The 23904-nt window shown below is 37.6% G+C and overlaps 1 protein-coding gene across 1 annotated transcript in view; it reads right to left on the reverse strand.

Moving 5' to 3' along the window:
- Nucleotides 1-23904, reverse strand: part of CWH43 (cell wall biogenesis 43 C-terminal homolog) — a 59297-nt gene that overhangs the window by 11538 nt on the left and 23855 nt on the right. The window contains exons 8-14 of the mRNA XM_081059626.1: nucleotides 20845-20924; nucleotides 18227-18332; nucleotides 17035-17170; nucleotides 15212-15361; nucleotides 9980-10124; nucleotides 7173-7234; nucleotides 6218-6373 (exon numbers count right to left, since the gene is read on the reverse strand). Of these exons, the coding sequence (XP_080915752.1) occupies nucleotides 6218-6373; nucleotides 7173-7234; nucleotides 9980-10124; nucleotides 15212-15361; nucleotides 17035-17170; nucleotides 18227-18332; nucleotides 20845-20924 (835 nt within the window). The remainder of the gene's footprint in view (nucleotides 1-6217; nucleotides 6374-7172; nucleotides 7235-9979; nucleotides 10125-15211; nucleotides 15362-17034; nucleotides 17171-18226; nucleotides 18333-20844; nucleotides 20925-23904) is intronic.

Raw genomic sequence — 23904 nt, forward strand, 5'->3', positions numbered from 1 at the left:
CCGGGTTTGACCTACAAGTGACACACCCAGAGAGAATTCTCTACAGGCACAAGAGCCCATAGAGGCCAAACCACATTTAAGTGGTCAACCCTCACGGAACAGAACACCTTGTGGTGGGCAGAGCCAAGTCTCACAATTAGTCAGCCTAGGAGTTAACCCCACCTACTCACAAACAAAAAGCAATTAAAGATCTTCTTTAACAGGACAATATACACAACACAAGAGTCACCTTTGGAGCACATGCAGAGGAGAAGAACGAAGTAGTGCAAGTCAAATATAAAGGACACATACTACATAAGATAACTCAGCAAGAACTAAGAACTCTAGGGGATCTACCTAACACATCGAAACAAACACAGAGAGTCAGCCAGAATGGGGTTCTTTTACATGTCCCAAGTAAAAGAACAGAAGAAACCTCCAGAAATGGAACCAAATGAAACAGAGATAACCAACCTATCAGAGACAGAGTTCAGAACACTGATGATAAGAATGTTTAAGGAGCTTAGAGACGACGTAAAGAAGGATAGAGAAATCATAATGAACAACCAGTTAGAAATAAAGAACACAATTACTGAAAAAAAGAACTCACTTGAAGGAATTAACAGCAGGTTAGATGAAGCAGAGGATCGAATCAGTGACTTAGAAGACAAGTTAGCAGAGATCACCCAAATAGAACAACAGAAAGAAAAAAGAATAAAAAACAATGAAGATGGTTTAAGAGACCTCAGGGATAACATCAAGCACAACAAGATGCGCATCATAGGAATACCAGAAGGTGAAGAGAGGAAGCAAGGGATTGAGAACATATTTGAAGTAATAATGTCCGAAAACTTCCCTAACCTGATGAAGGAAACCAACATATAAGTGCAGGAAGTGCAGAGAGTTCCAACCAGAATAAACCCAAACAGGTCCACACCAAGACACATTATAGTTAAAATGGCAAAGGTTAAAGACAAAGAGAGAATCCTAAAAGCAGAAAGAGAAAGACAGAAGGTTACATACAAGGGAACTCCCATAAGACTGTCCAATGACTTTTCTACAGAAACATTGAAGGCCAGGAGGGAGTGGCAGGAGATACTCAAAGTGATGGAAACAAAGGCCTACAACCTAGATTGCTTTATCCAGCAAGACTATCATTTAAAGTTGATGGTGAGATAAAGAGCTTCCCAAAAAAGAATAAGTTAAAGGAATTTATTACCACCAAGCCAGCATTGCAAGAAATACTAAAAGGACTTCTGTAAATAAAAGATGAAAACAAGCTAACTACAAATTTAAAAATGGCAATAACTATGTACCTATCAATAATCACTTTAAATGTAAACGGATTAAATGCTCCAATCAAGAGACATAGGGTAGCTGAGTGGATAACAAAGCAAGACCCTTGTATATACTGTATACAAGAGACTCACCTCAGATCAAAAGACACACACACACAGGCTGAAAGTGAAGGGTTGGAGTAAGATATTTCATGGAAATGGAAATGAGAAAAAAGCTGGAGTTGCAATACTTATATCTGACAAAATAGACTTTAAAATGAAGAATATATTAAAAGACAAAGTTGGGCACTATATAATAATAAAGGTATTGATCTGACAAGAAGACACAACCCTAGTAAACATCTATGCACCCAACATAGGAGCACCTAAATATATAAAACAGATATTGACTGACATAAAAACAGAGATCAACAGTAACACTATCATAGTAGGGTACTTCAACACACCTCTGACAACAAGGGACAGGTCTTCCAGACAGAAAATCAAATGGAAACAATGGCTTTAAATGAACATTGGACCACTTGGATTTAATCAATATTTTCAGAGCATTTCACCCCAATGATACAGAATACACATTCTTCTCAAGCGCACATGGAACATTTTCCAAGATAGACCATATGGTAGGCCACAAAACAATTCTTGATAAATTTAAGAAAATTGAAATCATACCATTGTCTTGTCTGACCACAGTGCTATGAAATTAGAAATGAACTACATGAGAAAAACTGGAAGACACACCAATTCATGGAGACTGAATAACATGTTACTAAATAATGAATGGGTCAACCAGGAGATCAAGGAAGAAATCAAAAGATATCTCGAGACAAACAAAAATGAAAACACGATGACCCAAAATCTATGGGATGCCACAAAAGCAGTCCTAAGAGGGAAATTCATAGCATTGCAGGCCTACCTAAAGAAACAAGAAAAATCACTAATCAACAGTTTATCTTCACACTTAAGGGATCTGAAAAAAGAACAGCAAAATAAGCCCAAAGGGAGTACAAGGAAAGAGATAATAAAGATCAGAGCGGAAATAAATGAAATAGAAACCAGAAAAACAAGACAAAAGATCAGTGAATCCAAGAGTTGGTCCTTAGAGAAGATAAACAAAATCGACAAACCTTTAGCCAGACTCATTAAAAAAAAGAGAGAGAGGACCCAAATTAATAAAATCAGAAATGAAAGAGGAGAAGTGACAACAGACACCACAGAAATACAAAAAAATTTTAAGAAACTACTATGAGCAACTATATGCCAACAAATTTGACAATCTGGAAGAAATGGACAATTTTCTAGAGGCGTACAACCTTCCAAGGCTAACTCAAGAAGAAACAAAAAACCTGAACAGACTGATCACCACCAGGGAAATTGAATCACTAATCAACAATCTCCCAACAAACAAAAGCCCTGGACCTGATGGCTTTACAGGTGAATTTTACAAAACATTCAAAAAAGAATTATCACCTATTCTCCTCAAGCTCTTCCAAAAAATCCAGAAGGAGGGAAGACTCCCAAACACTTTTTATGAAGCCACTATCCCCCTGATCCCAAAATCAAACAAAGACACCACAAAAAAAGAAAACTACAGGTCAATATCTCTAATGAACATAGATGCAAAAATCCTCAACAAAATATTAGTGAACAGAATTCAGCAATACATTAAAAAGATCATATACCATGATCAAGTGGGATTCATCCCAGGTATGCAAGGATGGTTCAACATCCACAACTCAATTAATGTGATACACCACATTAACAAAATGAAAAATAAAAATCACATGATCATATCGATAGATGCAGAAAAAGCATTTGATGAAATCCAGCAGCCATTTATGATCAAAACCTTTAAGAAAGTGGGAATAGAGGGATCATATCTCAACATAATAAAGGCCATATATGATAAACCCACAGCTAACATCATACTCAATGGGGAAAAGCTAAAACCATTGCCCCTAAAATTAGGAACAAGGCAAGGTTGCCCACTTTCTCCACGTCAATTCAACATAGTGCTGGAAGTTCTAGCCACAGCAATCAGACAAGAAAAAGAAATAAAAGGCATCCAAATCAGTAAGGAGGAAGTAAAACTGTCATTATATGCAGATGACATATTATATATAGAAAACCCTAAAGACTCCACCAAGAAACTATTAGAGCTGATAGATGAATTTCGTAAAGTAGCAGGATACAAAATTAATATTCAGAAATCAGTTGCATTTGTATATACCAATAATGAAACACCAGAAAGAGAAATTTAAAACACAATCCCATTTAAAAATTGCTTCAAAGACTGTAAAATACCTGGTAATAAATTTAACCAAAGAAGTAAAAAATCTGTACTCAGAAAATTATAACACACTGAAGAAAGAAATGAAAGAAGATACAAATAGATGGAAACACATACCATGTTCATGGATAGGAAGAATTAATATAGTTAAAATGTCCATACTGCCTAAGGCAATATACATATTCAACACAATTCCTATCAAACTACCAATGACGTTTTAAACAGATATAGAACATATAATCCTAAAATTTATATGGGACCATAAAAGACCCCAGATAGCCTCAGCAATCTTGAAAAGTAAGAACAAAGTGGGAGGTATAACAATACCTGACATCAAATTATACTACAAGGCTACAGTAATCAAAACAGCATGGTACTGGCATAAAAACAGACACATAGATCAATGGAACAGAATAGAGAGTCCAGAAATAAATCCATGCCTACATGGCCATTTAATCTATGACAATGGAAGCAAGAATGTACGGTGGGGTAAAGACGGTCTATTCAATAAATGGTGCTGGGAGACCTGGACAGACACATGCAAAAAATGAAGTTGGACCACCTCCTTACACTATATACAAAAATAAACTCTAAATGGCTTAAAGACTTAAATGTAAGATCTGAAACCATAAAATTTCTAGAAGAAAATATAGGAAGAAACTTCATGGACATTACCCGGAGTAAGATTTTTACTGATATATATCCTTGCGCAAGGGAAGTAAGAGAAAAAATAAACACGTGGGATTACATGAAACTAAAATTTTTTTCACAGCAAAGGAAACCATCAATAAAACAAAAAGGGATCCTACTGAATAGGAAAAGATATTTGCCAATGACATATCTGATAAAGGGTTAATATCACAAATTTATAAAAAACTCAACTCAATTCCAAAAAAACAAACAACCCAATTAAAAAATGGGCAGAGGACATGAAGAGACATTTTCCTAAAAAGGACATACAGATGGCAAACAGACATATGAAAAAATGCTCAAACTCACTAACCATCAGAGAAATGCAAATAAAAACCACAATGAGATACCACCTCACCCCAGTCAAAATGGCTATCATCAATAAATCAACAAACAACAAGTGCTGGCGTGGATGTGGAGAAAAAGGAACGCTTGTGCACTGTTGGTGGGATTGCAGATTGGTGCAGCCACCATGGAAAATGGTATGGAGGTATCTCAAAAATCTGAAAATGGAACTACCTTATGCTCCAGCAATTCTACTCCTAGGTATCTATCCAGAGAAATCCAAAACTCTAATTCAAAAAACTTTATGCACTCCTATGTTTATTGCAGCACTATACACAATAGCCAAGACATGGAAACAACCGAAATGCCCATCGGTAGATGACTGGATTAAGAAACTGTGGTGCATTTCTACAATGGAGTATTACGCAGCCATAAAAAAGAAAGAAATCTTACCATTTGCAACAACATGGATGGACCTAGAGAACATTATGTTAAGTGAAATAAGTCAGACAGAGAAAGACAAATACCATATGATCTCACTTATATGTGGAATCTAAAGAAAAGAATAAGTGAATGAACTAATCAGAAACTGTTTTGGAGACATAGAGGAAAAACTGAGGGTTGCTAGATGGGCAGGGGGTGGGGATAAGGGGGAAGGTGAGGGGATTAGAAAACAGTCAGTAACCACAAGATGGCCACAGGGTTCTGAAAATTAATTTGGGGAATGTAATCAATAATGTTGTAAAGATTTTGTAGGGTATCCGATGGACACTTGTCTCATTAGGGAGACCACCTCAGGGATGATGTAGATGCCTGATCACTGCATTGTACACCTGAAGCTGAACAATAATGAATGTCAACTACAAGTTTGTATGTATATGTATGTGTATACATATATATACATATGTATGTATATATGTGTATATGTATGTACTTACAAGAAGCAGAGTACATCATTAGGAATAGAGACAGTGGTAACGTAATGGCTCTGTGTGATGTCAGAGGGTTAGTGGATGGGGTGAGGGGGGCTCACATAATGTGAGGGATATAAAAGATAAACATCTAAGTATTACTTTGTCTTGTGCACCTGAAACTAATTTAAAAAAAAAAGGAAAACAAAATATTTTTAAAAAGAGTAATGCCTGGGACTCCATCTGCCCTCAGTCTCACTCAGCTACAATCTCTGCTGGTTTTCACAGCCAGAAGTCATAGGGACTTCTCTTCCAGCACTGAAACCCTGGGCTGGGAGCCTGGTGTGAGGCTGGGACCCCTCACTTCTCAGGGGACACCTCTGCAGCCAAGATATCCCTCTCGATTTTTAACTGTCATATGTGGGTATAGGGATCAGCCCATTCTGTGTCTCTGCCCCTCCTACCAGCCTCAATGTTGCTTCTTCCATATATCCTCAGTTATAGGACTTCTGTTCAGCTATACTTCATACAATGCTCAAGGATAGTTGTTCTGTAGTTTAGTTGTAATTTTGATGTTGTTGTGAGAGGATGCAAGCACAGCATTTACCTACTCCACCATCTTGACCAGAAACAGGATTTTTAAATCTTTAACATGACTCCTTTACTTAAACGAACCTCTAGAACCAAATATAGTTTGTAGCTCATTGTGGGGTAATATTTAGGTCCCCAGAGAGGATGCCGTAGCTTACAACATAAAGCTTGCTCACCTGGGACTGAAATGAATTTTCTCAGGAACTTCCCTGTGGTCTGTGACTACCTTCTGGTTGTCTCTATAATTAATGGGGTCATCAGGGATTCTAAATTTGGCCATCTGAATTTCAGAGTCACTCAGTTCAGCATGGGAGATTCTTGCATAACCTAATCTGTGGCAGAAACAGAAATGGTTTTTAAAGGTTTTATCATCATACAGAAATCTGATCAGATCTAGTAGATAATACCTTGATTATTAAGCCAGTTTCCCATTCTAATTCTACTCTGTATATCATTAGAATTATCTTGACTTTATACTATAAGCATTTATCAACAGATTACCTTTATGATATAAATGAATAAGGAACATGCACATATATTTAAGTAACTAAACACACTTGGCAACCTTATTCTTACTTTTTATACTAATGAATATTCTATCTATACAAATTGCCTCTCACACAATATATTTTGGAATATATTAATATATAAAATATTCACAATTTGATATGGGATGTTATGTTTTAAAAATGTAATTTACCTAGGTTCCTCACCACAATATAGTAGTGGCTCAAACAATTTAGTTGACTTATCCAAGATTACATGTCAGAAGTTGCAAAGCTGGAATTCAGACCTCGGGTCCTCTCATTCTATGGTCCATGCCACACAGTCATGCCATACAGCAAAAAAATGCTGCCATTCCTACCTAGTATGTGTTGACAGTTACATACTTATCATGCTTAGTAACTTACATAGCATCCTCTTTGTATAATTAAGGTTAATTTGCTTAGTCATTTATTCCTTCTGAAATCATTAGTCCATGACTTGAAAAAAATGTTAAACTGCATAAATAACCAAACAAATGTTTATAAAAAGTAACAAAATTAATTCATTGCGTCCATAAAGTTTGAGATAGACCCAAAAGATCACAGTAATAAGAGATTTTTAAAAATATCAAACACCTATGCTCACCTGATCAGCCCCCGATACATAATGTATTCACACCATCTGTCTTGATCTGTGCTGTCAATATCCTAATTAGCAGAGAAGAGAATATTTAAGGCATTAAAACAGTGCTCTATTGTGAGCTGCCACTGAAAATGTAAGGTACAGTAATAAATAGGCCTTTGTCCATGTTATTTTCTTTGCCTGGCTCCTACTGATCCCTTAAAGTCCAAATTATTTACTGATTCTACAGATACTTCTGGAACACCTACTATATGCTTATTTTGCTTCTGTACTAGATGGATCGAGTACACACATAAACGTGGTCTAGAGAGGGAGTTAGGTGGGGAAATCAACAATTGCAATACAGCCCTGGCTCCCTGCAACTGTCCAAGTCTCTCATCCCAAGCAGAATTTACTGAATCTTCATCGATCAACCTATATATATGCACACCAGTTACACTGTTCTGTATGGTTATTTGTTTATATGTCTCCACCTTCCCCTTCCTGAGCAGAGGAACTCTTAATCACTTTGGCTCTCTGGTACTTAGCATGAAACCTGGCATTTGGCAGCTGCTCAATCTGTGTTTGTTAAATTGAATCACTGGAAATAAACACATCTGGGGAGGAATCATGAGTCTTTTTGATGTTAAAAGCTTGAGACCAGCGTTATTCTTCATCACAGAAGCAGAACATACGCTTTTTTTTTTTTCTATAACGTGTTGGGAAAACTCTAAATATGGAGATTTTATACTGAAGAAATTTCCATTTTCTTCTTTTTATAAATCCTATAAATAAACAATAAGAATATTAAACCACTAGGTTTAAGCAGTTACAAAGTGATAAATGAGTGATACAACTTCTGTGATTCCACATTATCCATGTTTTTCTTTTACTCTCGGACATATCCTTCATCTCTTTTCTGAGGTAATCTCCCTTTTTTTCCCTCATCCATCACCCCCATGACAGCCACATTAAATCAGGAGTTTTCTTTGGTCTTCCTTTTGCACTTCTCTAATTCCATAAGCAATATCATCCACTTCCATGGTTTCAATGATCACCAAGATGGTGGCAATTCCCTAATCTGTATCTCTAGTCCTGACTACCCTCTCAATTCCAGATCCATATATCCAGCTGCCTTTTCAAGAGCTCTCTTAATATCCCAGAGATGCCTCAACACAGCTTAAAGCTGAACTCATCATCTTCTTTGCCAAACTCTTCTTCCTTCTCTATTCTCTATAATAACAAACGTCACCATCATAAACCCTCTGACCAAAGCAAAAATCAGGAGTTCCTCTTAATTTTACTTTCTGCCTTATCCACTATGACAGAGACTAACTCACCTCCCCAGTATCTGCCTTGCTCTTCTTCCAAAGTTGTAGTATTTTTAGCTGGGTGGTGTGTGAGTATTAAGATTAAATACTGTATCTTCCAACTTCCTGTACATCAAGGTGAGACCATGTGACTAAATTCTAGTTGATGAAATGTAAAGACAAGTGTTGGAGGTCAGTTTCTTAGAATTTCCCTTCAGAGACAACATTCTTATGCTCTTGGCCCCTTCTTTATCCCCTTCTCTATCTTGCTAACTAGAACATGGATGCTGCCATCTTGGACCACGAGGCAAACTTGAGAATGGAGGCCTCATCAAGTGGAGCTACAGATAGAAGGAGTTCATCCCTGACACCAGAGTGCCGTACCAGGGCTGAATCAGGCTTTAACATAAAGAAATACTCTTCTATAGCCAAAAAAAAAGAAAAGAAAAGAAAAATGAAAGGAAGAAAATAAATACACTTCTCTCTTGTTGAAGCCACTGTCATTTTGTGTTTTCTGTCACACGCAGAAGACCCTCATTATGCCATGCTCTCCCTCACCTGTCTTTCCAAGCGCTTGGTAAGATGGATAAGCAAGCTTTTCTCTCTGCAGATATCATTTCAAGTCATGAAGTCAAAAACAAAATGTAAAGGACTAAGACATCTACACAGGGCTTAACTAAATATAACAATTATATGTCTCATTACAAATTCATGCATTAAGCATTCTAGCACATGTATCAGTCTCCAGGATGTGATACGTGTGTCAGTTCCCCAAAGCATGATTATATCTGGGTACACAGACAAATTCAAGTGTTTTAGACCGGAACAGGTAAGGACTAATTCAGTGACATTTATTGAGGCCCTGTCTGGCTGATCAGCCAGCCTCGCTGTGTATCATTTCATTTCATCCTTTACTCTCAACATCATACCTAACTTTCATAATAAGGCAGGTTTATTTTTGAAACACAATCTTTCTACATGGTATTCTTATAATATGACTTTAATATTCCTTGATGGAGTTTATGTGTCTTCCACTTGAATGTAAGCATGTGGTGACAATGACAGAAATCACACTATATGACTTACAAGGCTAAGTCATACAAGGCAAGAGTTTTTTCCTGGTTCTCTTGGGACACTTACTCTTAGAACCTAACTATCATGCCGGAAGGAAACCCATAGAGAGGAACCAGGACCCCCAAGCACAAAGCCCCCTCTGAGCTCCTCGTCAACAGCCAGCACCAACGTGTCACCCGTGAATCATCTGCAGTCCCCAGCTGAGCCACTGAGTTGTGTGGAGCAGAGATGAGCTATGCCCACTGAGTTCTGTCCAAATTGCAGATTCATGAGCAAACAGATGATTATAGTTGTTTAAAGCCAGTACGTTTTTTGGGTGGTTTTCTATGCAGCAGTAGATAATTGGAATACATATTAAGTTGTCGGGTATTTTTTTTTCTTAAAAATGGAGAAGAAATATTTTACTTAAATCAATAAATAAATCAAATCCTATTAAGACTGTATTACCTTCACATTTCCATGTTCAATGAGCTGTTGATAATCTCTGGAACCAGGTGCTGAAGTGATATATCCCAGAAATATCACTTGATTAGAGCTACTTTTCAGTAGTTTTGAAATAGCAATAGCCTGAAGTTTCCTGTCGAGGTCATCTCTATAAAAAAATGCAAAAATGTAATTTTTTTGTATTTGCAAAACAATTTTTTAAAAGTCTTAGGTACCTAAGTTCCAAAAATATATCTTCAATAGAGCACAGACCCAGAGTAATTGCTACTTGGGCAAATGTCTGAATGTTATGGAAATTATCAAGACAGAGACACAGTGCTTCAGCTGAGTAGGCTGACAAATCTTCAACTAAGAACAACATGAACTTCCCCGACAAATCATTTGTTGTCAAGTTGATTTAAATATCTACTTTTAAAACAGCATTTATTCCGGGCAGCTGGATGGTTCAGTTGGTTAGAGCGTGAACTCTTAGCAGCAGGGTTGCCAGTTTGATTCCCACATGGGCCAGTGAGCTGCACCCTCCACAACTAGATTGAAGGACAACGACTTGACTTGGAGCTAATGGGCCCTGGAGAAACACACTGTTCCCCAATATTCCCCAATTAAATAAATAAATAAATAAATAAATAAATAAATAAATAAATAAATAACAAAAACAAACCCAGCACTTGTTCAACTTTTCATCAGAAGAAATTATGCCAATAATCTGAAACCTGGTAGTCAGTATTACAGCTAAAGGCTAGTAGAGAACCCTAACATTCACAGAACATTCCAAGCTTATTTAACCTACTCAGCTCCCTCAACTTAGAACACTTTCTAAAAGTGGCTCTCCTGGTCAAATTCTGGCGAGACAGGATATTTTATTATTCTAAGCAATGTCAATATAGAACTGAGATAATGAGACAGTTACATGAGGCCTTTGGGGGGTTTACAGTCAATCTATTTGGGGAAAAATAGGGCCATCATATTTGACATGATCCAGCCAGGAAAGCTGGAACCACTCAGTATTTCACACAAAGTGAATTTAATTTAGGGACTTGATTGCCGAGGTGATGGGAAGCCAAACAGCAGTCAGTGAAGCAGCCAGAGTTTAGCAACAATGAGAAACCAGTATAACCTCTAGAGCTAGAGGGACACCAGGAGGAAGCCAGCCCTGGCCGGTGGGAGATGATGCTATGAAAGAGGCTGTCTAGAGGGAGCTGGGGCCATCTCAGAAGGAGCTGGAGCCACAGAAGTCACTCAGCTGCTGCCAGAAACACCAGAGAACACAGAGAGAGAGGATGAGGAGGACCCTGCCTTCTCCACTCCTCCTGCCTTGCAGACTTGCACTAATGCCTCATTAGTTACACCTACCAAAGACCAGAAGGCAGAGACTCTGGGATATGTGCTTCCCTGTAATGTGTAGGGAGGGTGATGAGCCAGGAATGGATCCAAGAGCAAATAGGCAGTAAAACAACACAGGCATTTACAGAGAAAGATAGCTAACAAATTAAGGACAAAAACAATGACAAAGGAAAATAAATGGAGATCACTGAGGATTGAGAAGATTGGAGAAACCTCGTTAAGACAGGATCTGAAGACAGGACTAAGCTCAGATAAGTATGTGTGGGCAGCTGATACTATTAAAAGGTATCTCAAGAAATGGAAGAGCGGAAAGAATGACCATTTGTTTAACATCTTTGATAGTGAATTCCCATAACTGAGAGGCAGGTGTTTAGCTGTTTTTAAATGAGGTTAAGTAACATGCCTATGGTTATTATCCACTTCCCCTGCACAGATCCATTCTCTGTCCCTCTCTATGCCCTGGGAGGCCGATCCCTACAGATTTCATCTCCTGGGCTCCCTCGTCTGCTGATTTCCAGTTATGTTTGGCCAACTGGAAGCACCAGCAGGAGATGAAAAGTTGGGAGGAGAGAGAAGTTGGAGTATTTCTTCCGCAGCCCCTCTGGCAGTAGCTGCATTCCTCCTGCATGGTGGCCCCTCTTTCTGGTTCCAGATATCTCTCTGGAAACACTTTTCCCCTGCCCGTCCCTAAGGATGGTAATGATTCCCGACTGTTACTAGTGTCTGAGTGGCTGAACATCACTTATCTGCTCCTTTGACCCTCCCACCATGTTGGTAAGTTGTCCAATAAGTCTGCAGTGAATTCTGTTCCTTATGATACATGGAACTAGGATTCAAATCCAAGTACAGAAAACCTCAAAGTCACTGCAACACAGACAGTGTTTTCATACAAATACATTTTAGCAATATATTATTGCAAAGTACTCTATAATAAATTTGATTTTGTATTTTCTCAGGAGATAAATCTTATCCAGGGATAATGATAAAAACAGAAAGTATATGTATGGCTATAAGGCAAGGGGAGAGAGAGAGAAAAAAAATGTTGTTTTCTTATCTGTTAATATTTGATTAGCCCAATAACCTTATCACGTGGGCTGGAAAAGAGAATTTTATCCCATATTCAAAGACAAGGAAACTGAAACTCACTGAGGTTATGTTACAACAGAACCAAAACTAGTACACAGGTCTTCAGTCTACAGATTCTGTGCTCTTTCTTCAGTGTACATTGATATATATTATAAACAAAAGAAAAAAAATGGTGATTAATGGGTGGCTCAGTTAATTACCTGTAATTGAATAAAAAATGGTGTGTACCTAAATGACTTCTAAGAAACGCTGCTATTTCCTACTTATTGGCTGTAAACAGACATTTGTGTAGTGAGCAATTTTTTTAAAATCTTGTTGAATCAGCTAATAACATGCACAAGCATTCTGTAATTCATTCCTAATATTATTTCATGCTTATATGCCAATATCATTAGAAAATGAATTCTCTAAATATTTATTCGCAGTAAGGATTTTTTATTTAGTATTGTAGAAAACAAAGGCAAATGAAAATATGTAATGATGGCTTCACAAATTATTTGAAGTGTATACTTTCTCATGTCACTTGCTGGGACATGGACTGGGCCTGAGACATGGAAAGTGCTGGATTTATGCTTGATGAATGACTTCTTTTTAAGGTGCCCAACATACTTTACACTTAGAGCTGTCTGATTTGGTTTAATAATAACGTCCAACATTAATTGAGCACTTATTGTATTCATGTACTTTGCATGAGATCATAATCTCATTTAATTCTCATAAGAACCCTATGAAATAGGGGGGATTACTGCCCCTGATTTACAGGTGAGCAAAATGAGGCTCAAGCTAGTTAAATAATTGGATGAAGGACACACCTTGAATTAAAATTCAAACCAGATTGTCTGATTCCAGGTTTTGGAATTCCATGCTCTTAACCATTACACCACACTACTTTCCTCCCGGAAGTTAGATCTCAATAAATGTTAACTATTATTGCAACTACTGTTGTTTTCATTATTATTAAATCAAGAGAGTTAAGAGAGCAAATAAAGGATACAGTTTCATCAGAGAGCTTTAAAGATGTGGTTAATAGAAAGTTAGACAAGGTTTTCTTTCCTTCCTCTTTTCTAAACACATTCTGGGGGCTGTCTTTTAATCTTCTCTTCCCTTTCAAGTCTATTCTTTACATTGGGGAGGTTGGAGGGAGTAGAAGAGGGAAAGGGAAAAAAGCAAAGAAAAAAGGGAAGGAGTAGATTCAACTGTTTCTTAGGTTGAAACCTTGCAACCTTTAAACACAAAAGTGCCTATGTTTTAAAAGACAAACCCAATTCAAAGTGCAATTTAAGGTCAATGAAATGATTTTTCAATACCTATGCTTGCTACAGGAAAATGACGGGGAGAAACAGAAGGCATTTCTTCAAACAGCTTTTTAAAAAGATATGGACCATCTATATCGCCCGTCTTCTAAACACCCTTTTTATTTCTAAGGAGGCAAGCCAGCATCTGATTAGCAAATGGTTCATACTAATCACATTTGGACGGTTTGTTTATATTACTTATGCTCTGACTTATTTCAGAAAATATGCAAGTATACTTTCACTGATCCCCATAATACTGTGAGAAAAAGTGAGGTAACCAGGAAAGTAAGAGTAGTGGACACACTAGTTCTGTTTAGATTAAACTTACAGTATGACAATGTTGTTTTTCTAATGTTCTGTATGTCACTTTAAAGCTCTGTGGCCTCTTGTGTGGACAGGACCGTATGCCCTATTTTATAGCACTTAGCACTTTACATCAGTGTTTTCTATTATTATTACAGAATGTTTACTGTAGTAATCAATTATATACCTTTATCTTTGCTTTTACAATATATTCTTGGCATCTTTCATGATGTATTCAGTACGAAGTAACTGGTTGTGAATGTTATTCTTTGGGGATAAAACTCATTTCCTCATATCTCCATGTACAGGGGCGTTTTTAGGAAACCATCTCTGGCCTCTCTCTCTCTCCATGCTTTACTTTTGGGGAGGATTTTTATAATTAATTAAGTTTGGAAGAATGAACTAGGCAGGTTTGTTTCAAACTTTTCCTCTCTCTCTCTCATCCTTGGAAACTGCCCGTTTGCAGACAGGATGTTTTCTGGCCTATTCCCTCCACCCAGAAAGGAGCTTGACAGGGCAGCCTCTGCCCCTGCTGGGGAGGCCTGTTCTTTTGGGAGAATCAGTTTCAAGTATTGTTGGGGGATGTATTAACAGGTCCACATGGACGCACTGAAGTCATGTTGTCCAAACAGGCTTATCGGAATTAAAAGTGACATTTTGATCTCCCTGCCATATTCCTCTGTTTACCTATCAGTTGGTTGTGAAAACATGAAGGAAAAAGGAATGTCACTTAGTACCCTCAAATCCCAACAGTACTGCCAATTATAGTAAACCTGCAAAAAGAAAAAGGAATTTCATTTTTCTATAGTCTGGTTTACCATGTGGTTCCAAGCACTTGCAGGCTCTGAACTGGGTCTACCTAACTCCTAGCTGTGTGACCCTGGTTGGACAAGTCGTCTAACCTCAGTCTAGTTTCTTTCTCTGTAAAATGGGTCTATACCAGTACTTACTTTATACGAAGATTCACTACAGCCGTGCATTAGCACAGCAATTGCTTGGTAACTGCACTGCCGCCCTCTACCATCCCTAAGGACCGCCTGCATCTCAAAGGTTTCTGCAACTGATTTTTAAAAGCAGCAACACAGGGTGAAATACGTTGGGAGAAAACAATTAGAAAGTAAGAAAGGTCATTGCATGGAAAGCCAAGCAACGTATTAATAATATTTCTTGGCATTTGTGTACCATTAGATAGACCAAAGAAACCCACTCATGATTCCCAAAGTGTGTCACAACAAAATCCACCAGTTTGTCCGAGATGGTAACAGTCAGTGTGATGGCTGGTGCGATCTCGCCCTCTGGTGACGGGAGAAGGTGATGCTCTGATCTCACAATGGGGTATCTTGACAAAACCATAATCCTGTAGAGGAGTGAAAAGAAACATCATTGTTGGTCCGTTGATGTCACGCAGACAGGACTATAAGCAGATGTGTAAAAAGGAAGGCATCACACTGCAAGCACCCCACTGAGGGCATTCAGAGCAATAATGTGGCGGAGACTTATCTGCTTGCTGGTTCACTCTCTCTGTTATTTAGCATGTCTCGCTGTGTCACTACACTACCAACTCTGTTTTAGTAAGTGCTCTGGAGACACGAAAAGGGCAGAATTAATAATACACAAAATTCTTTTTACTTGCACTGTTACTCTGGCAACATATTTACATAAACAATTCTAATATTAATCAACACATTCGGGGATGTACAATCTTGCCAGCAAGGACACAATGTAACACTTTACAAAATTAAAACTGTCTAATAAAGATATGAAAACATATTCTGCCTCAGTCTGAGTCATATAACGACACATGAAAAGGATGAGCAGAGCGCTGCCCTCAGCCAGCTTCTTTTCCCTGGCTGCCGCACTCTTTTTCAGGCCCCCTCATGAAGTCACTCAAATAGGACCATGTCTACAGTGATGACACCTGAATTTCCATGTCCAGCTTGTCCTGTCCTACTCAGCTCTCCAGGCTACACACAACTGTCTACTGGATGTCACTTGACTGACCAGGGCCATCTCAAACTTAGCACAATCCTACTACTTTCCTGGCCATTCCCATCCCATTAAACAGCATCGTCTCCTATCAGGAATTCACGTCAAAAACCTACCTGTTGCCCTTGATTCTTCATTTCCAGGCCCTTGACATCTAAACCGTTAGTGAGTTCTGTCAGTTCCGTTCCAAAACAGTTGCTGCATTTGCCCCCTTTTCTCCATCTCCCTGGCTCCCACTGTCATCTCTTAACTGTGCTATTGTATCTACCTCATCACCTGTCTCCCTGCTCGCACTCCTGCTGCCAACAATTTGTTCTTCCAAGAACAGTCAGAACGATCTTTTTAAAATGTAAATCAGATCAGATCACTCTCATTTTAAATCTTCCAATGGCTTCCCAGCGAACTGAATTAAATCAAGCCTGAAGCATGGATTACGGGGCTCTTTACAATCAGGTGTCCTCCTTGACCGCATTTCTTACCAGTTCCCCCTCAGTCCTTAGGCTTCAGACAGACCATGCTTGATTCTGCCTCAAATCTTGACGCTGCTGGTTCCCTCAGCTCTTGCAACAGGTAAGTCCCCTGGGTCCTTTCATGAGGTTTTCATAGAGCTTCCTGACTGTCCTACCTGTAGTAGCATCTCCCATCGTCCCTTCCACCCAGTACTCTCTCACGGTAGCTTGCTTCCTTTTGCACACAGCACTTACTTACTATTTCAAGTTCTCTTATTTACTTCTTTGTGCACACGTTTATTTTCTGTCTCTTCACACTAGAACGTAAGCTCCATGAACAGCATCCAGGTCGGACACGCTTACTGTTGTAACCTCCACTCCTACGCTGAACGGTTTATAATGGTGCAGAATTGAAAATATCCAGGAATGGGGAAACCATTAACACAATTACAGAACATGCATGTCTTCAGCACCTCCTCATCCCACAGAGAGCATCACTCGGGCATAGTCACAGAACGAAGGTATGACAATCTCTAAGCATATGCTGCCTCGTTTTTCGGGCTATGTTCAGGATTCCTACCCAAGGTCCACTCACCCCCAAGTGTGATCCCTTGCGCTTGGACCAAAGTCGGTGTAGAAACCCAGCTTCTCCCCTAGCCACATGGTTAAGTCATTGTTCCCAATAAAAGGCTTAGAGGCATCGCTCTCCAAAATTGTTATGAAATCTGCCCCTGTTCAGGAAAAAAAAAAAATGCACGTGGTGATTAACCACAGCAATGCAAAAACAATAAGCGATACTTCATTCTTGATCCTTTTGCCTTTACTCAGAAATCAAAAACAAAGTAACTCCTGATGGGTCATGAAAGTGAAGTGGCTCAAATCTGAGCTACAGGGAACTTACCCATATTTAGAATCTAATTAATACATGTGGCACCTTGAGAAAATGCAGGAAAGAATAAAAACATGACTTTTCTAAATTTTCAAATATTCTTAACATCGTCCCCCAAATTTCAAATAAGTTTAATTTCTTTCTCAGATACCCAATTTAGGTTCAGAAACAATAGACTGGTGCACAATAGTGTTTTATGCCTGGACAAACACCTCCATAACATGGGCACAGAAGTAAATGTATTGGTGTTCCCAGACCTGGCCAGAAGTACCAGATGCCTGTAATCAGAACTAGAGGACTCAGGGCCCAGGAAATTTCTCAGCGGCATTAGACTCATACAGACCCTCAGCAGTTTTCCAGGAGACGTGCTTATCCTTAGGAATAACCAGAACAGTGTAGCCCTGTATGTATTTTGCTCCATGCTCTAAGAACCAAACAACCACATTATTTTCAAGGATGCTTCATACAGAGACGAGCTCCCCCAAGCACGGAAATTTAAAAATTCTCTCTTGGGCTCTTGAAAGCAATTTGCTTCACAAATGAGCATCACTCTAACCCATGCTGCCTTTTAATCTGACAGTTTTCTGGTCCCCAACAGTAGGTCCCCAAGTGACAGAAACCACCAGCAGAAGCATTTCTAAGAGCAAAGTCATGACAAGAATCTCCTGTAGATACCCAGTATGAGCCTTTGCTCAGAATCAACTGAATTAATTGCTCTCAAATAAAGACAGATGTGCTGACAGAAGCTTAACCCTCCGGCAGCTGCCACCAAAGCAAAGCCTTTGTCAGAGATTACTTTATGACGAAGCAAACTCTCCTCCTACTACTTATGATCTTGCACAAAATAAAAGTAACAAGAGTAGTTTCTCAAATCCTGGAACTAATTCCAGTAACTTACCTGTTTGATTGAGCAGTTGAGCTGATCTTTCTAGACTAGTCCATCCTTCATTGTCGTACCCAAACCTGAGAGGCCAGATGGCGGCAGAGACCTCTGTGGCTGGTGCCTGAGGAATCATTTTAATGGTAATTTAGGGTGACTGTGAACAATGGCAAGTTTGGTGACTGTTTTCTCCACCTCTCTCTTCCAAATTTCATATTTCAGCAAGGGAATTTTCTTAGACATTTGCCCACATTTAATTCATAAAAATAAGGAGATAGTTGCTATATGGTATTCTCTGAATCTTCTGTGAACATCTAGCTTAAGCTCAGAAGTCAGGAGGAATGTTTGGAAAACAAGCATTTATAATAAGCATTGTTTACAATAGCAAAAAATCAGAAACAATAAGGCTGTTGTTTCAATAGGAAAATGAAAAACTAAATGGTGTAACATACATATAATGGACTGCTATGCAATCCTAATAAACGAGTGAGACTACCTATTTCCATATGGATGAATCTCACAAAGATAATTTTAAGTAACAAAAAAAGTCAGTTGCAAAATATGTATGTTGGATGTCATTTAGATAAAGTCAAAAACATGGAGAAAACAACATTGTCTAGGGATATATGTGTATCATATATTGCAACAATACAAAGAAATGCCTGAAAATAATAAACACCATATTCAGGAGAGGTGTTACCCTTGTGCTGGAGAAGAATGAGATCCCAGAGGGACACATAGAGTCCTTTAACATATTTGTAAAGTGCCATCACAACTGACTTATAAATGGTGTTACTCCCCTGCTGTCCTGACAAGGCCAAGGTTCAGGAGTCTAGTCCCCTGTGAGACCTCCTCTTTTCAGTCCATGGGCTCAGTCAGAGAATGCACTGTCCAACCCTAACCATCCATTTCAAATTAGTAACTACTGATTCACAACAGGGATCCTGTGAAAGAGTATGGCTGGATTAGAAAAAAATCCATCACCACAATTGGAAAAAAACACTCCATGGACCATACAAGTTCAGGTTGGGAGAAGGATAAGTAGCAGCCTCTATGCACAGGAGGGCCACGACTCAACCTAAACAGCTCAATGTGCCACCAGCCATGAGCGGGGCATTTCATCTTTATTCAAGAAACATTCTTCGGTTTAGTGAACATCATACAAAGAGAATGGAACCATCAACAGAGATTTCAAGAAGCATGATTATATTCATCAAGCTATCCCTTTATACATAACTATATTTCTATAACTAACTCTGGATTTCATCACTCCAAAACCTGGTACTCCCTCATTCTTCAAATCTCAGTAAATGCTACCTCCCTCCATTCAGTTGCTCAAGCCAGAAAAACAGAAGTCGTCCTGGAGTCCTTATTGTTCCTCTGAATACTGTCTTTCTCCCCTACTAGAATGTAAACTCTGTGAGAGCAGGCATCTTGTCCAACTTGTTTACCTCTGTATCCCTGGCACCAGGCATACAAGAGACATTCAATAAACATTTATCAATGAATGAATGAGTGAATGAATGAATGAATGAACAAACGGAGTCAATCTACCTGAATAACTCCTTTTTGAAAAGAATCCCTAGCTGACATTACATATCCTCTTGTGACTGACATTATTTTCAGTAATAACAACTAATAAATCAACAGAAAAAGGGATCATATAATGAATTATTTACTTAATTAATAAATAGTTACTGAGTTCTGAGTGTGTGCCAAACACTCCGTGAGGTGCTAGGAGTACAAAGGTAAACAAGAGAAGCATGGCCTGCATCCTCAGTATAGCTTTTTACTTAATATGAAAAATTTGCTTAGTAATACAGATTACTGACATCCAAAGTTAACCCTCAAATTCTACATTACCCCAAACTAGAACTCTAACTGCATTATGAAACACAACAAACTTTTTATCAGAGCAAATAGAAAGCACACATTGCAATGACTTACTCTTGCTTCTGCCCATATTTCTAGAAGAAAAGGGACAATAAAACATTTAAAACCGTAGACAGCAAGAGGGGAAAGAAAGACAAGAAAACTTCCACAATCCATCAATACACAAATTACCCATAATCTGCAAAATCAAGAATTGCCTATAAGATTTTCTTTTCTTTTTCTTTGTTTTAAGTTTATTGGGGTGCAATTGTTAGTAAAGTTCCAGAGATTTCATGTGTACAATTCTGTAATACCTCATCTATATGTCACATTGTGTGTTCACCACCCAAGATTTTTCTTAAATTGAAAGAATCTCACATTGTTGCCCACAGCAGTATCTACCAGACAGTACAAAGAAGCCCATTATAAAATAGTCCTTTATTTCATGGTTTAGATATGTTAAATCATGGGATGATTTGGCCATGAGATAAAGTTTTAATCATGGGATAAAAATAACTTCATATAACAAAATCAGGAGCAATTTGCCTCTAATATATGGGTCTCTATCCTGTGCCAACAACCCAACTTCAGAAAACAATTCCATTGTGTTATTGGCCTCTGAACTAATGGCTGAGGAGATGGGTTCCAGGGCCCTCAGGTCATTAGACCTGGGTCTAGAGTTCAATCACACTATGAAGTGTGTAAATGTATGTATATACATATATATCATCCAAAATTCTATAGCAAGATTTTTAATTACTTACCCTTTTGCCCAAGTTCCTCTCATAGGCTTTATGCCGTAGTCCTAATCCTAATAAGCCCACACCAACAAGCAGCCACAAAACTAAATAGAAAGAAAATATATTTGTTTAAAAGAAATTAAGTTTTCTTAAAAAATAGTTTTCATGAAATTTTTGAAACTATTAATCAAGGATTTTGTGCAGAGGGGAAATGTCTAATTCCTGCATTAATTTTCTGAATGACATGCATACACAACCCATACTTTAAAATGACGTTTCAAAGAATCTTTCCTAAAAATATTCCAATGACCATAGGCTTAAAATAAAAATAAACATAAATAAATAAATTGTGTGTGTGTGTGTGTGTGTGTGTGTGTGTGTGTGTGTGTGTAGAAAATAATACATAAGAAAACAAGTCTCCATGAGCAGTAATCAGCAGGAAAAAAAAACACCCTGCAAAATGAAGCCCACAAACACTTCAGATACTGGAACTTACAGAATCAGAAAATAAGGAGGCTTAACATGTTTAGAAAAGTAAAAGAAGGCATTCAATAGTAGGACTCAGGAAGATAAGACTAACTCAATAATCAGGAAGATTTCCAGAAATAAAATTATATAATATTTATAATAATTTAAATTAGATGCTCAATGGACAAGAGAAACAGCAGATCAGAAAAAGCTGAATAGAGAATTAGTGCAAGGGGCAGCTGAAAATCAAAGGTACAGTATATAAAAGAGGTTAAGAGATAGGGGAAGAGAATAAGAAGGTCCAGCACCTATCTAATTGGAGTCCAAAAGGAAAAAAAAGAAAGAATAAGAAAGAGGCAATATTTGCAGTAATAATGCTGAGAATTTTCCAGAATTGATAAAAGATATGACTCTTAGGTTCAGAAATCCCAAAGACTCCCAAGCCAGATGAGTGGTAGGTGGGATGGGAGGAAGGAGGATCTACATCTAGATATACGAGTCACAATGAAACTGCAGAACACCAAAACAAATATAACTGCCAGACAGAAAAGACACATGATCTTTAAAGGAGCAAAGACAGCTGACTTCTCAGCAAAAATAAAAACTAGATGACAGGGGAATATCTTGAATGTGCTGAGAAAAAAATAAGCCACTACTAAAAGAACAGAAATTAAAGCTATAATTTCCAAGCTAGAAAGAGGAGTGGGGAGGAGGAGAATAAGAAAAAAACAAAACCCAATCAATGCAAAAGAAATCAAGAAGGAAAATAAGGAGAAAAATATATACCTGGAGAAAGTAGAAAGGAAAAAGGAAAGTAAAATGATAGAAATAAATCATAATACATCAGAAATCACAATAAAAATAGATTAAACTTTGAAGTTAAAAGACAAAGATTGACATTCTAGAAAAGGCAAAACAATGGAGACAGTAAAAAAAAAACAGTGGTTGTCAGGAGTTGGAAGGAGGGAGAGACGAATAGGTGTAGCACAGGGTATGTTTAGGTAGCAAAACTCTTCTGTATGATACTGTAATGGTAGATGCATGTGTCATTTGATATATACAAATGTCATTGGTATACAAGTGTTATTTGGTATATAATGGTAGATACATCATACATTTGTCAAACCCCATAGAACATACAACAAAAGAGTAAACTCAAAAGTAAACTACGGACTTTAGTTAACAATAATTTATCAATATTGGCTCGTCAATTGCAACAAATGTACCACACTATTACAAGATGTTAATAATGGTGGAAATTGTGGGGGTAGGAGTCAGAAGGGGTATCTGGGAACTCTAGATTTTCTGCTTAATCTTTCTATAAACCTAAAACTATTCTAAAACATAAAATCTATTAATATTTCAAAAAGTAAATATAATGGTTGCCACGGATAGAGGGAGGGAGGGATGAATAGACAGATCACAGAGGATTTTTAAGTCAGTGAAACTGTATGATACAGCAATAGTGGACACATGTCATTATACATTTGTCCAAACCCACAGAATGTACAACCCCAAGAGCGACCCTAATGTAAACTATAGATTTGAGGTGATAGTGATGTGTCAGTGGAGGCTCCCTGACTGTAATAAATGTCCCCCTCTGGTGGTGATGTTCACCATGGGGGAGGCTGTGTGTATGTGGAGTCGTGGGGTAAATGGGAAATCTCTGTACTTTCTGTTCAATTTTGGTGTGAACCTAAAATTCCTCTTAAAAATAAAGTCTACTTTTAAAAATCACATAACACTGTCTAAACAACTTTGTAAATAAACTGTTCCAAAGGCCTTGATTTGATGAATGAAGTAAAGAATTATGGTTCTTAATAATAAATAGATAAGACAACAATTGTCAGGATTAAAAACAAACAAAAACTGTCAGATTCAGGTTTAAAAGGACATACCTAAAATATAAGAACACACCAAAACACCTCTAGATTTAAAAAATTTTCCCTAAATTTTAATATAATCTTTTCAAATTATGAAAAACATACATTAAGGTTTTTATATAATGGTCTTATTGCTTTGTGACATTTCTTTTAGAAATATAGTAAAATTTTATTTAGCTTAATTGTTTTCTATCCCTGTACACTATAATACTTTGTCTTCTTCTAATTAAGTATCAAGTCACTAAGATTGCAGATGAGTTTTTCTATGTCTTTGTATCCTACATAACACTATGCATTATAGTTATGGAATGTATTGTATTCTAATACACTATCTGCAAAGTTTGTACATTCAATAAATATTTTTATTTAATACAGTCCATTTGAAATGAGTCAGATACTGAATAGTAAACCAATTTCATGTTTGAGTTTGTAGTCCATCAATATTCCAAAAGTTAACATAGTTAATCTCCTAAAAAAAAAAAAAAAAGGAGAGAAATGGAATAAGTAGTCTCAACTATTTAAAAAAAGCGTTTTGGAAACTGTACCTGTTAAATCATCTTATCTACGTTAGGAGTGAAACAAAACTAACACAGAGTATTTATGATTGAAATGACATGGTATCAGAGATTTGCTTTAAAGTATTTCACCAAAAAAAGTAGGAAATAGATGATAACAACACTGGGAAAATGTTAATTGTTGAAACTGGGTGAAGGGTACATGAAGGTTTATTATA

Source organism: Rhinolophus hipposideros (assembly GCF_964194185.1).
Source record: "Rhinolophus hipposideros genome assembly, chromosome: 1".
Taxonomy (NCBI): Eukaryota; Metazoa; Chordata; class Mammalia; order Chiroptera; family Rhinolophidae; genus Rhinolophus; species Rhinolophus hipposideros.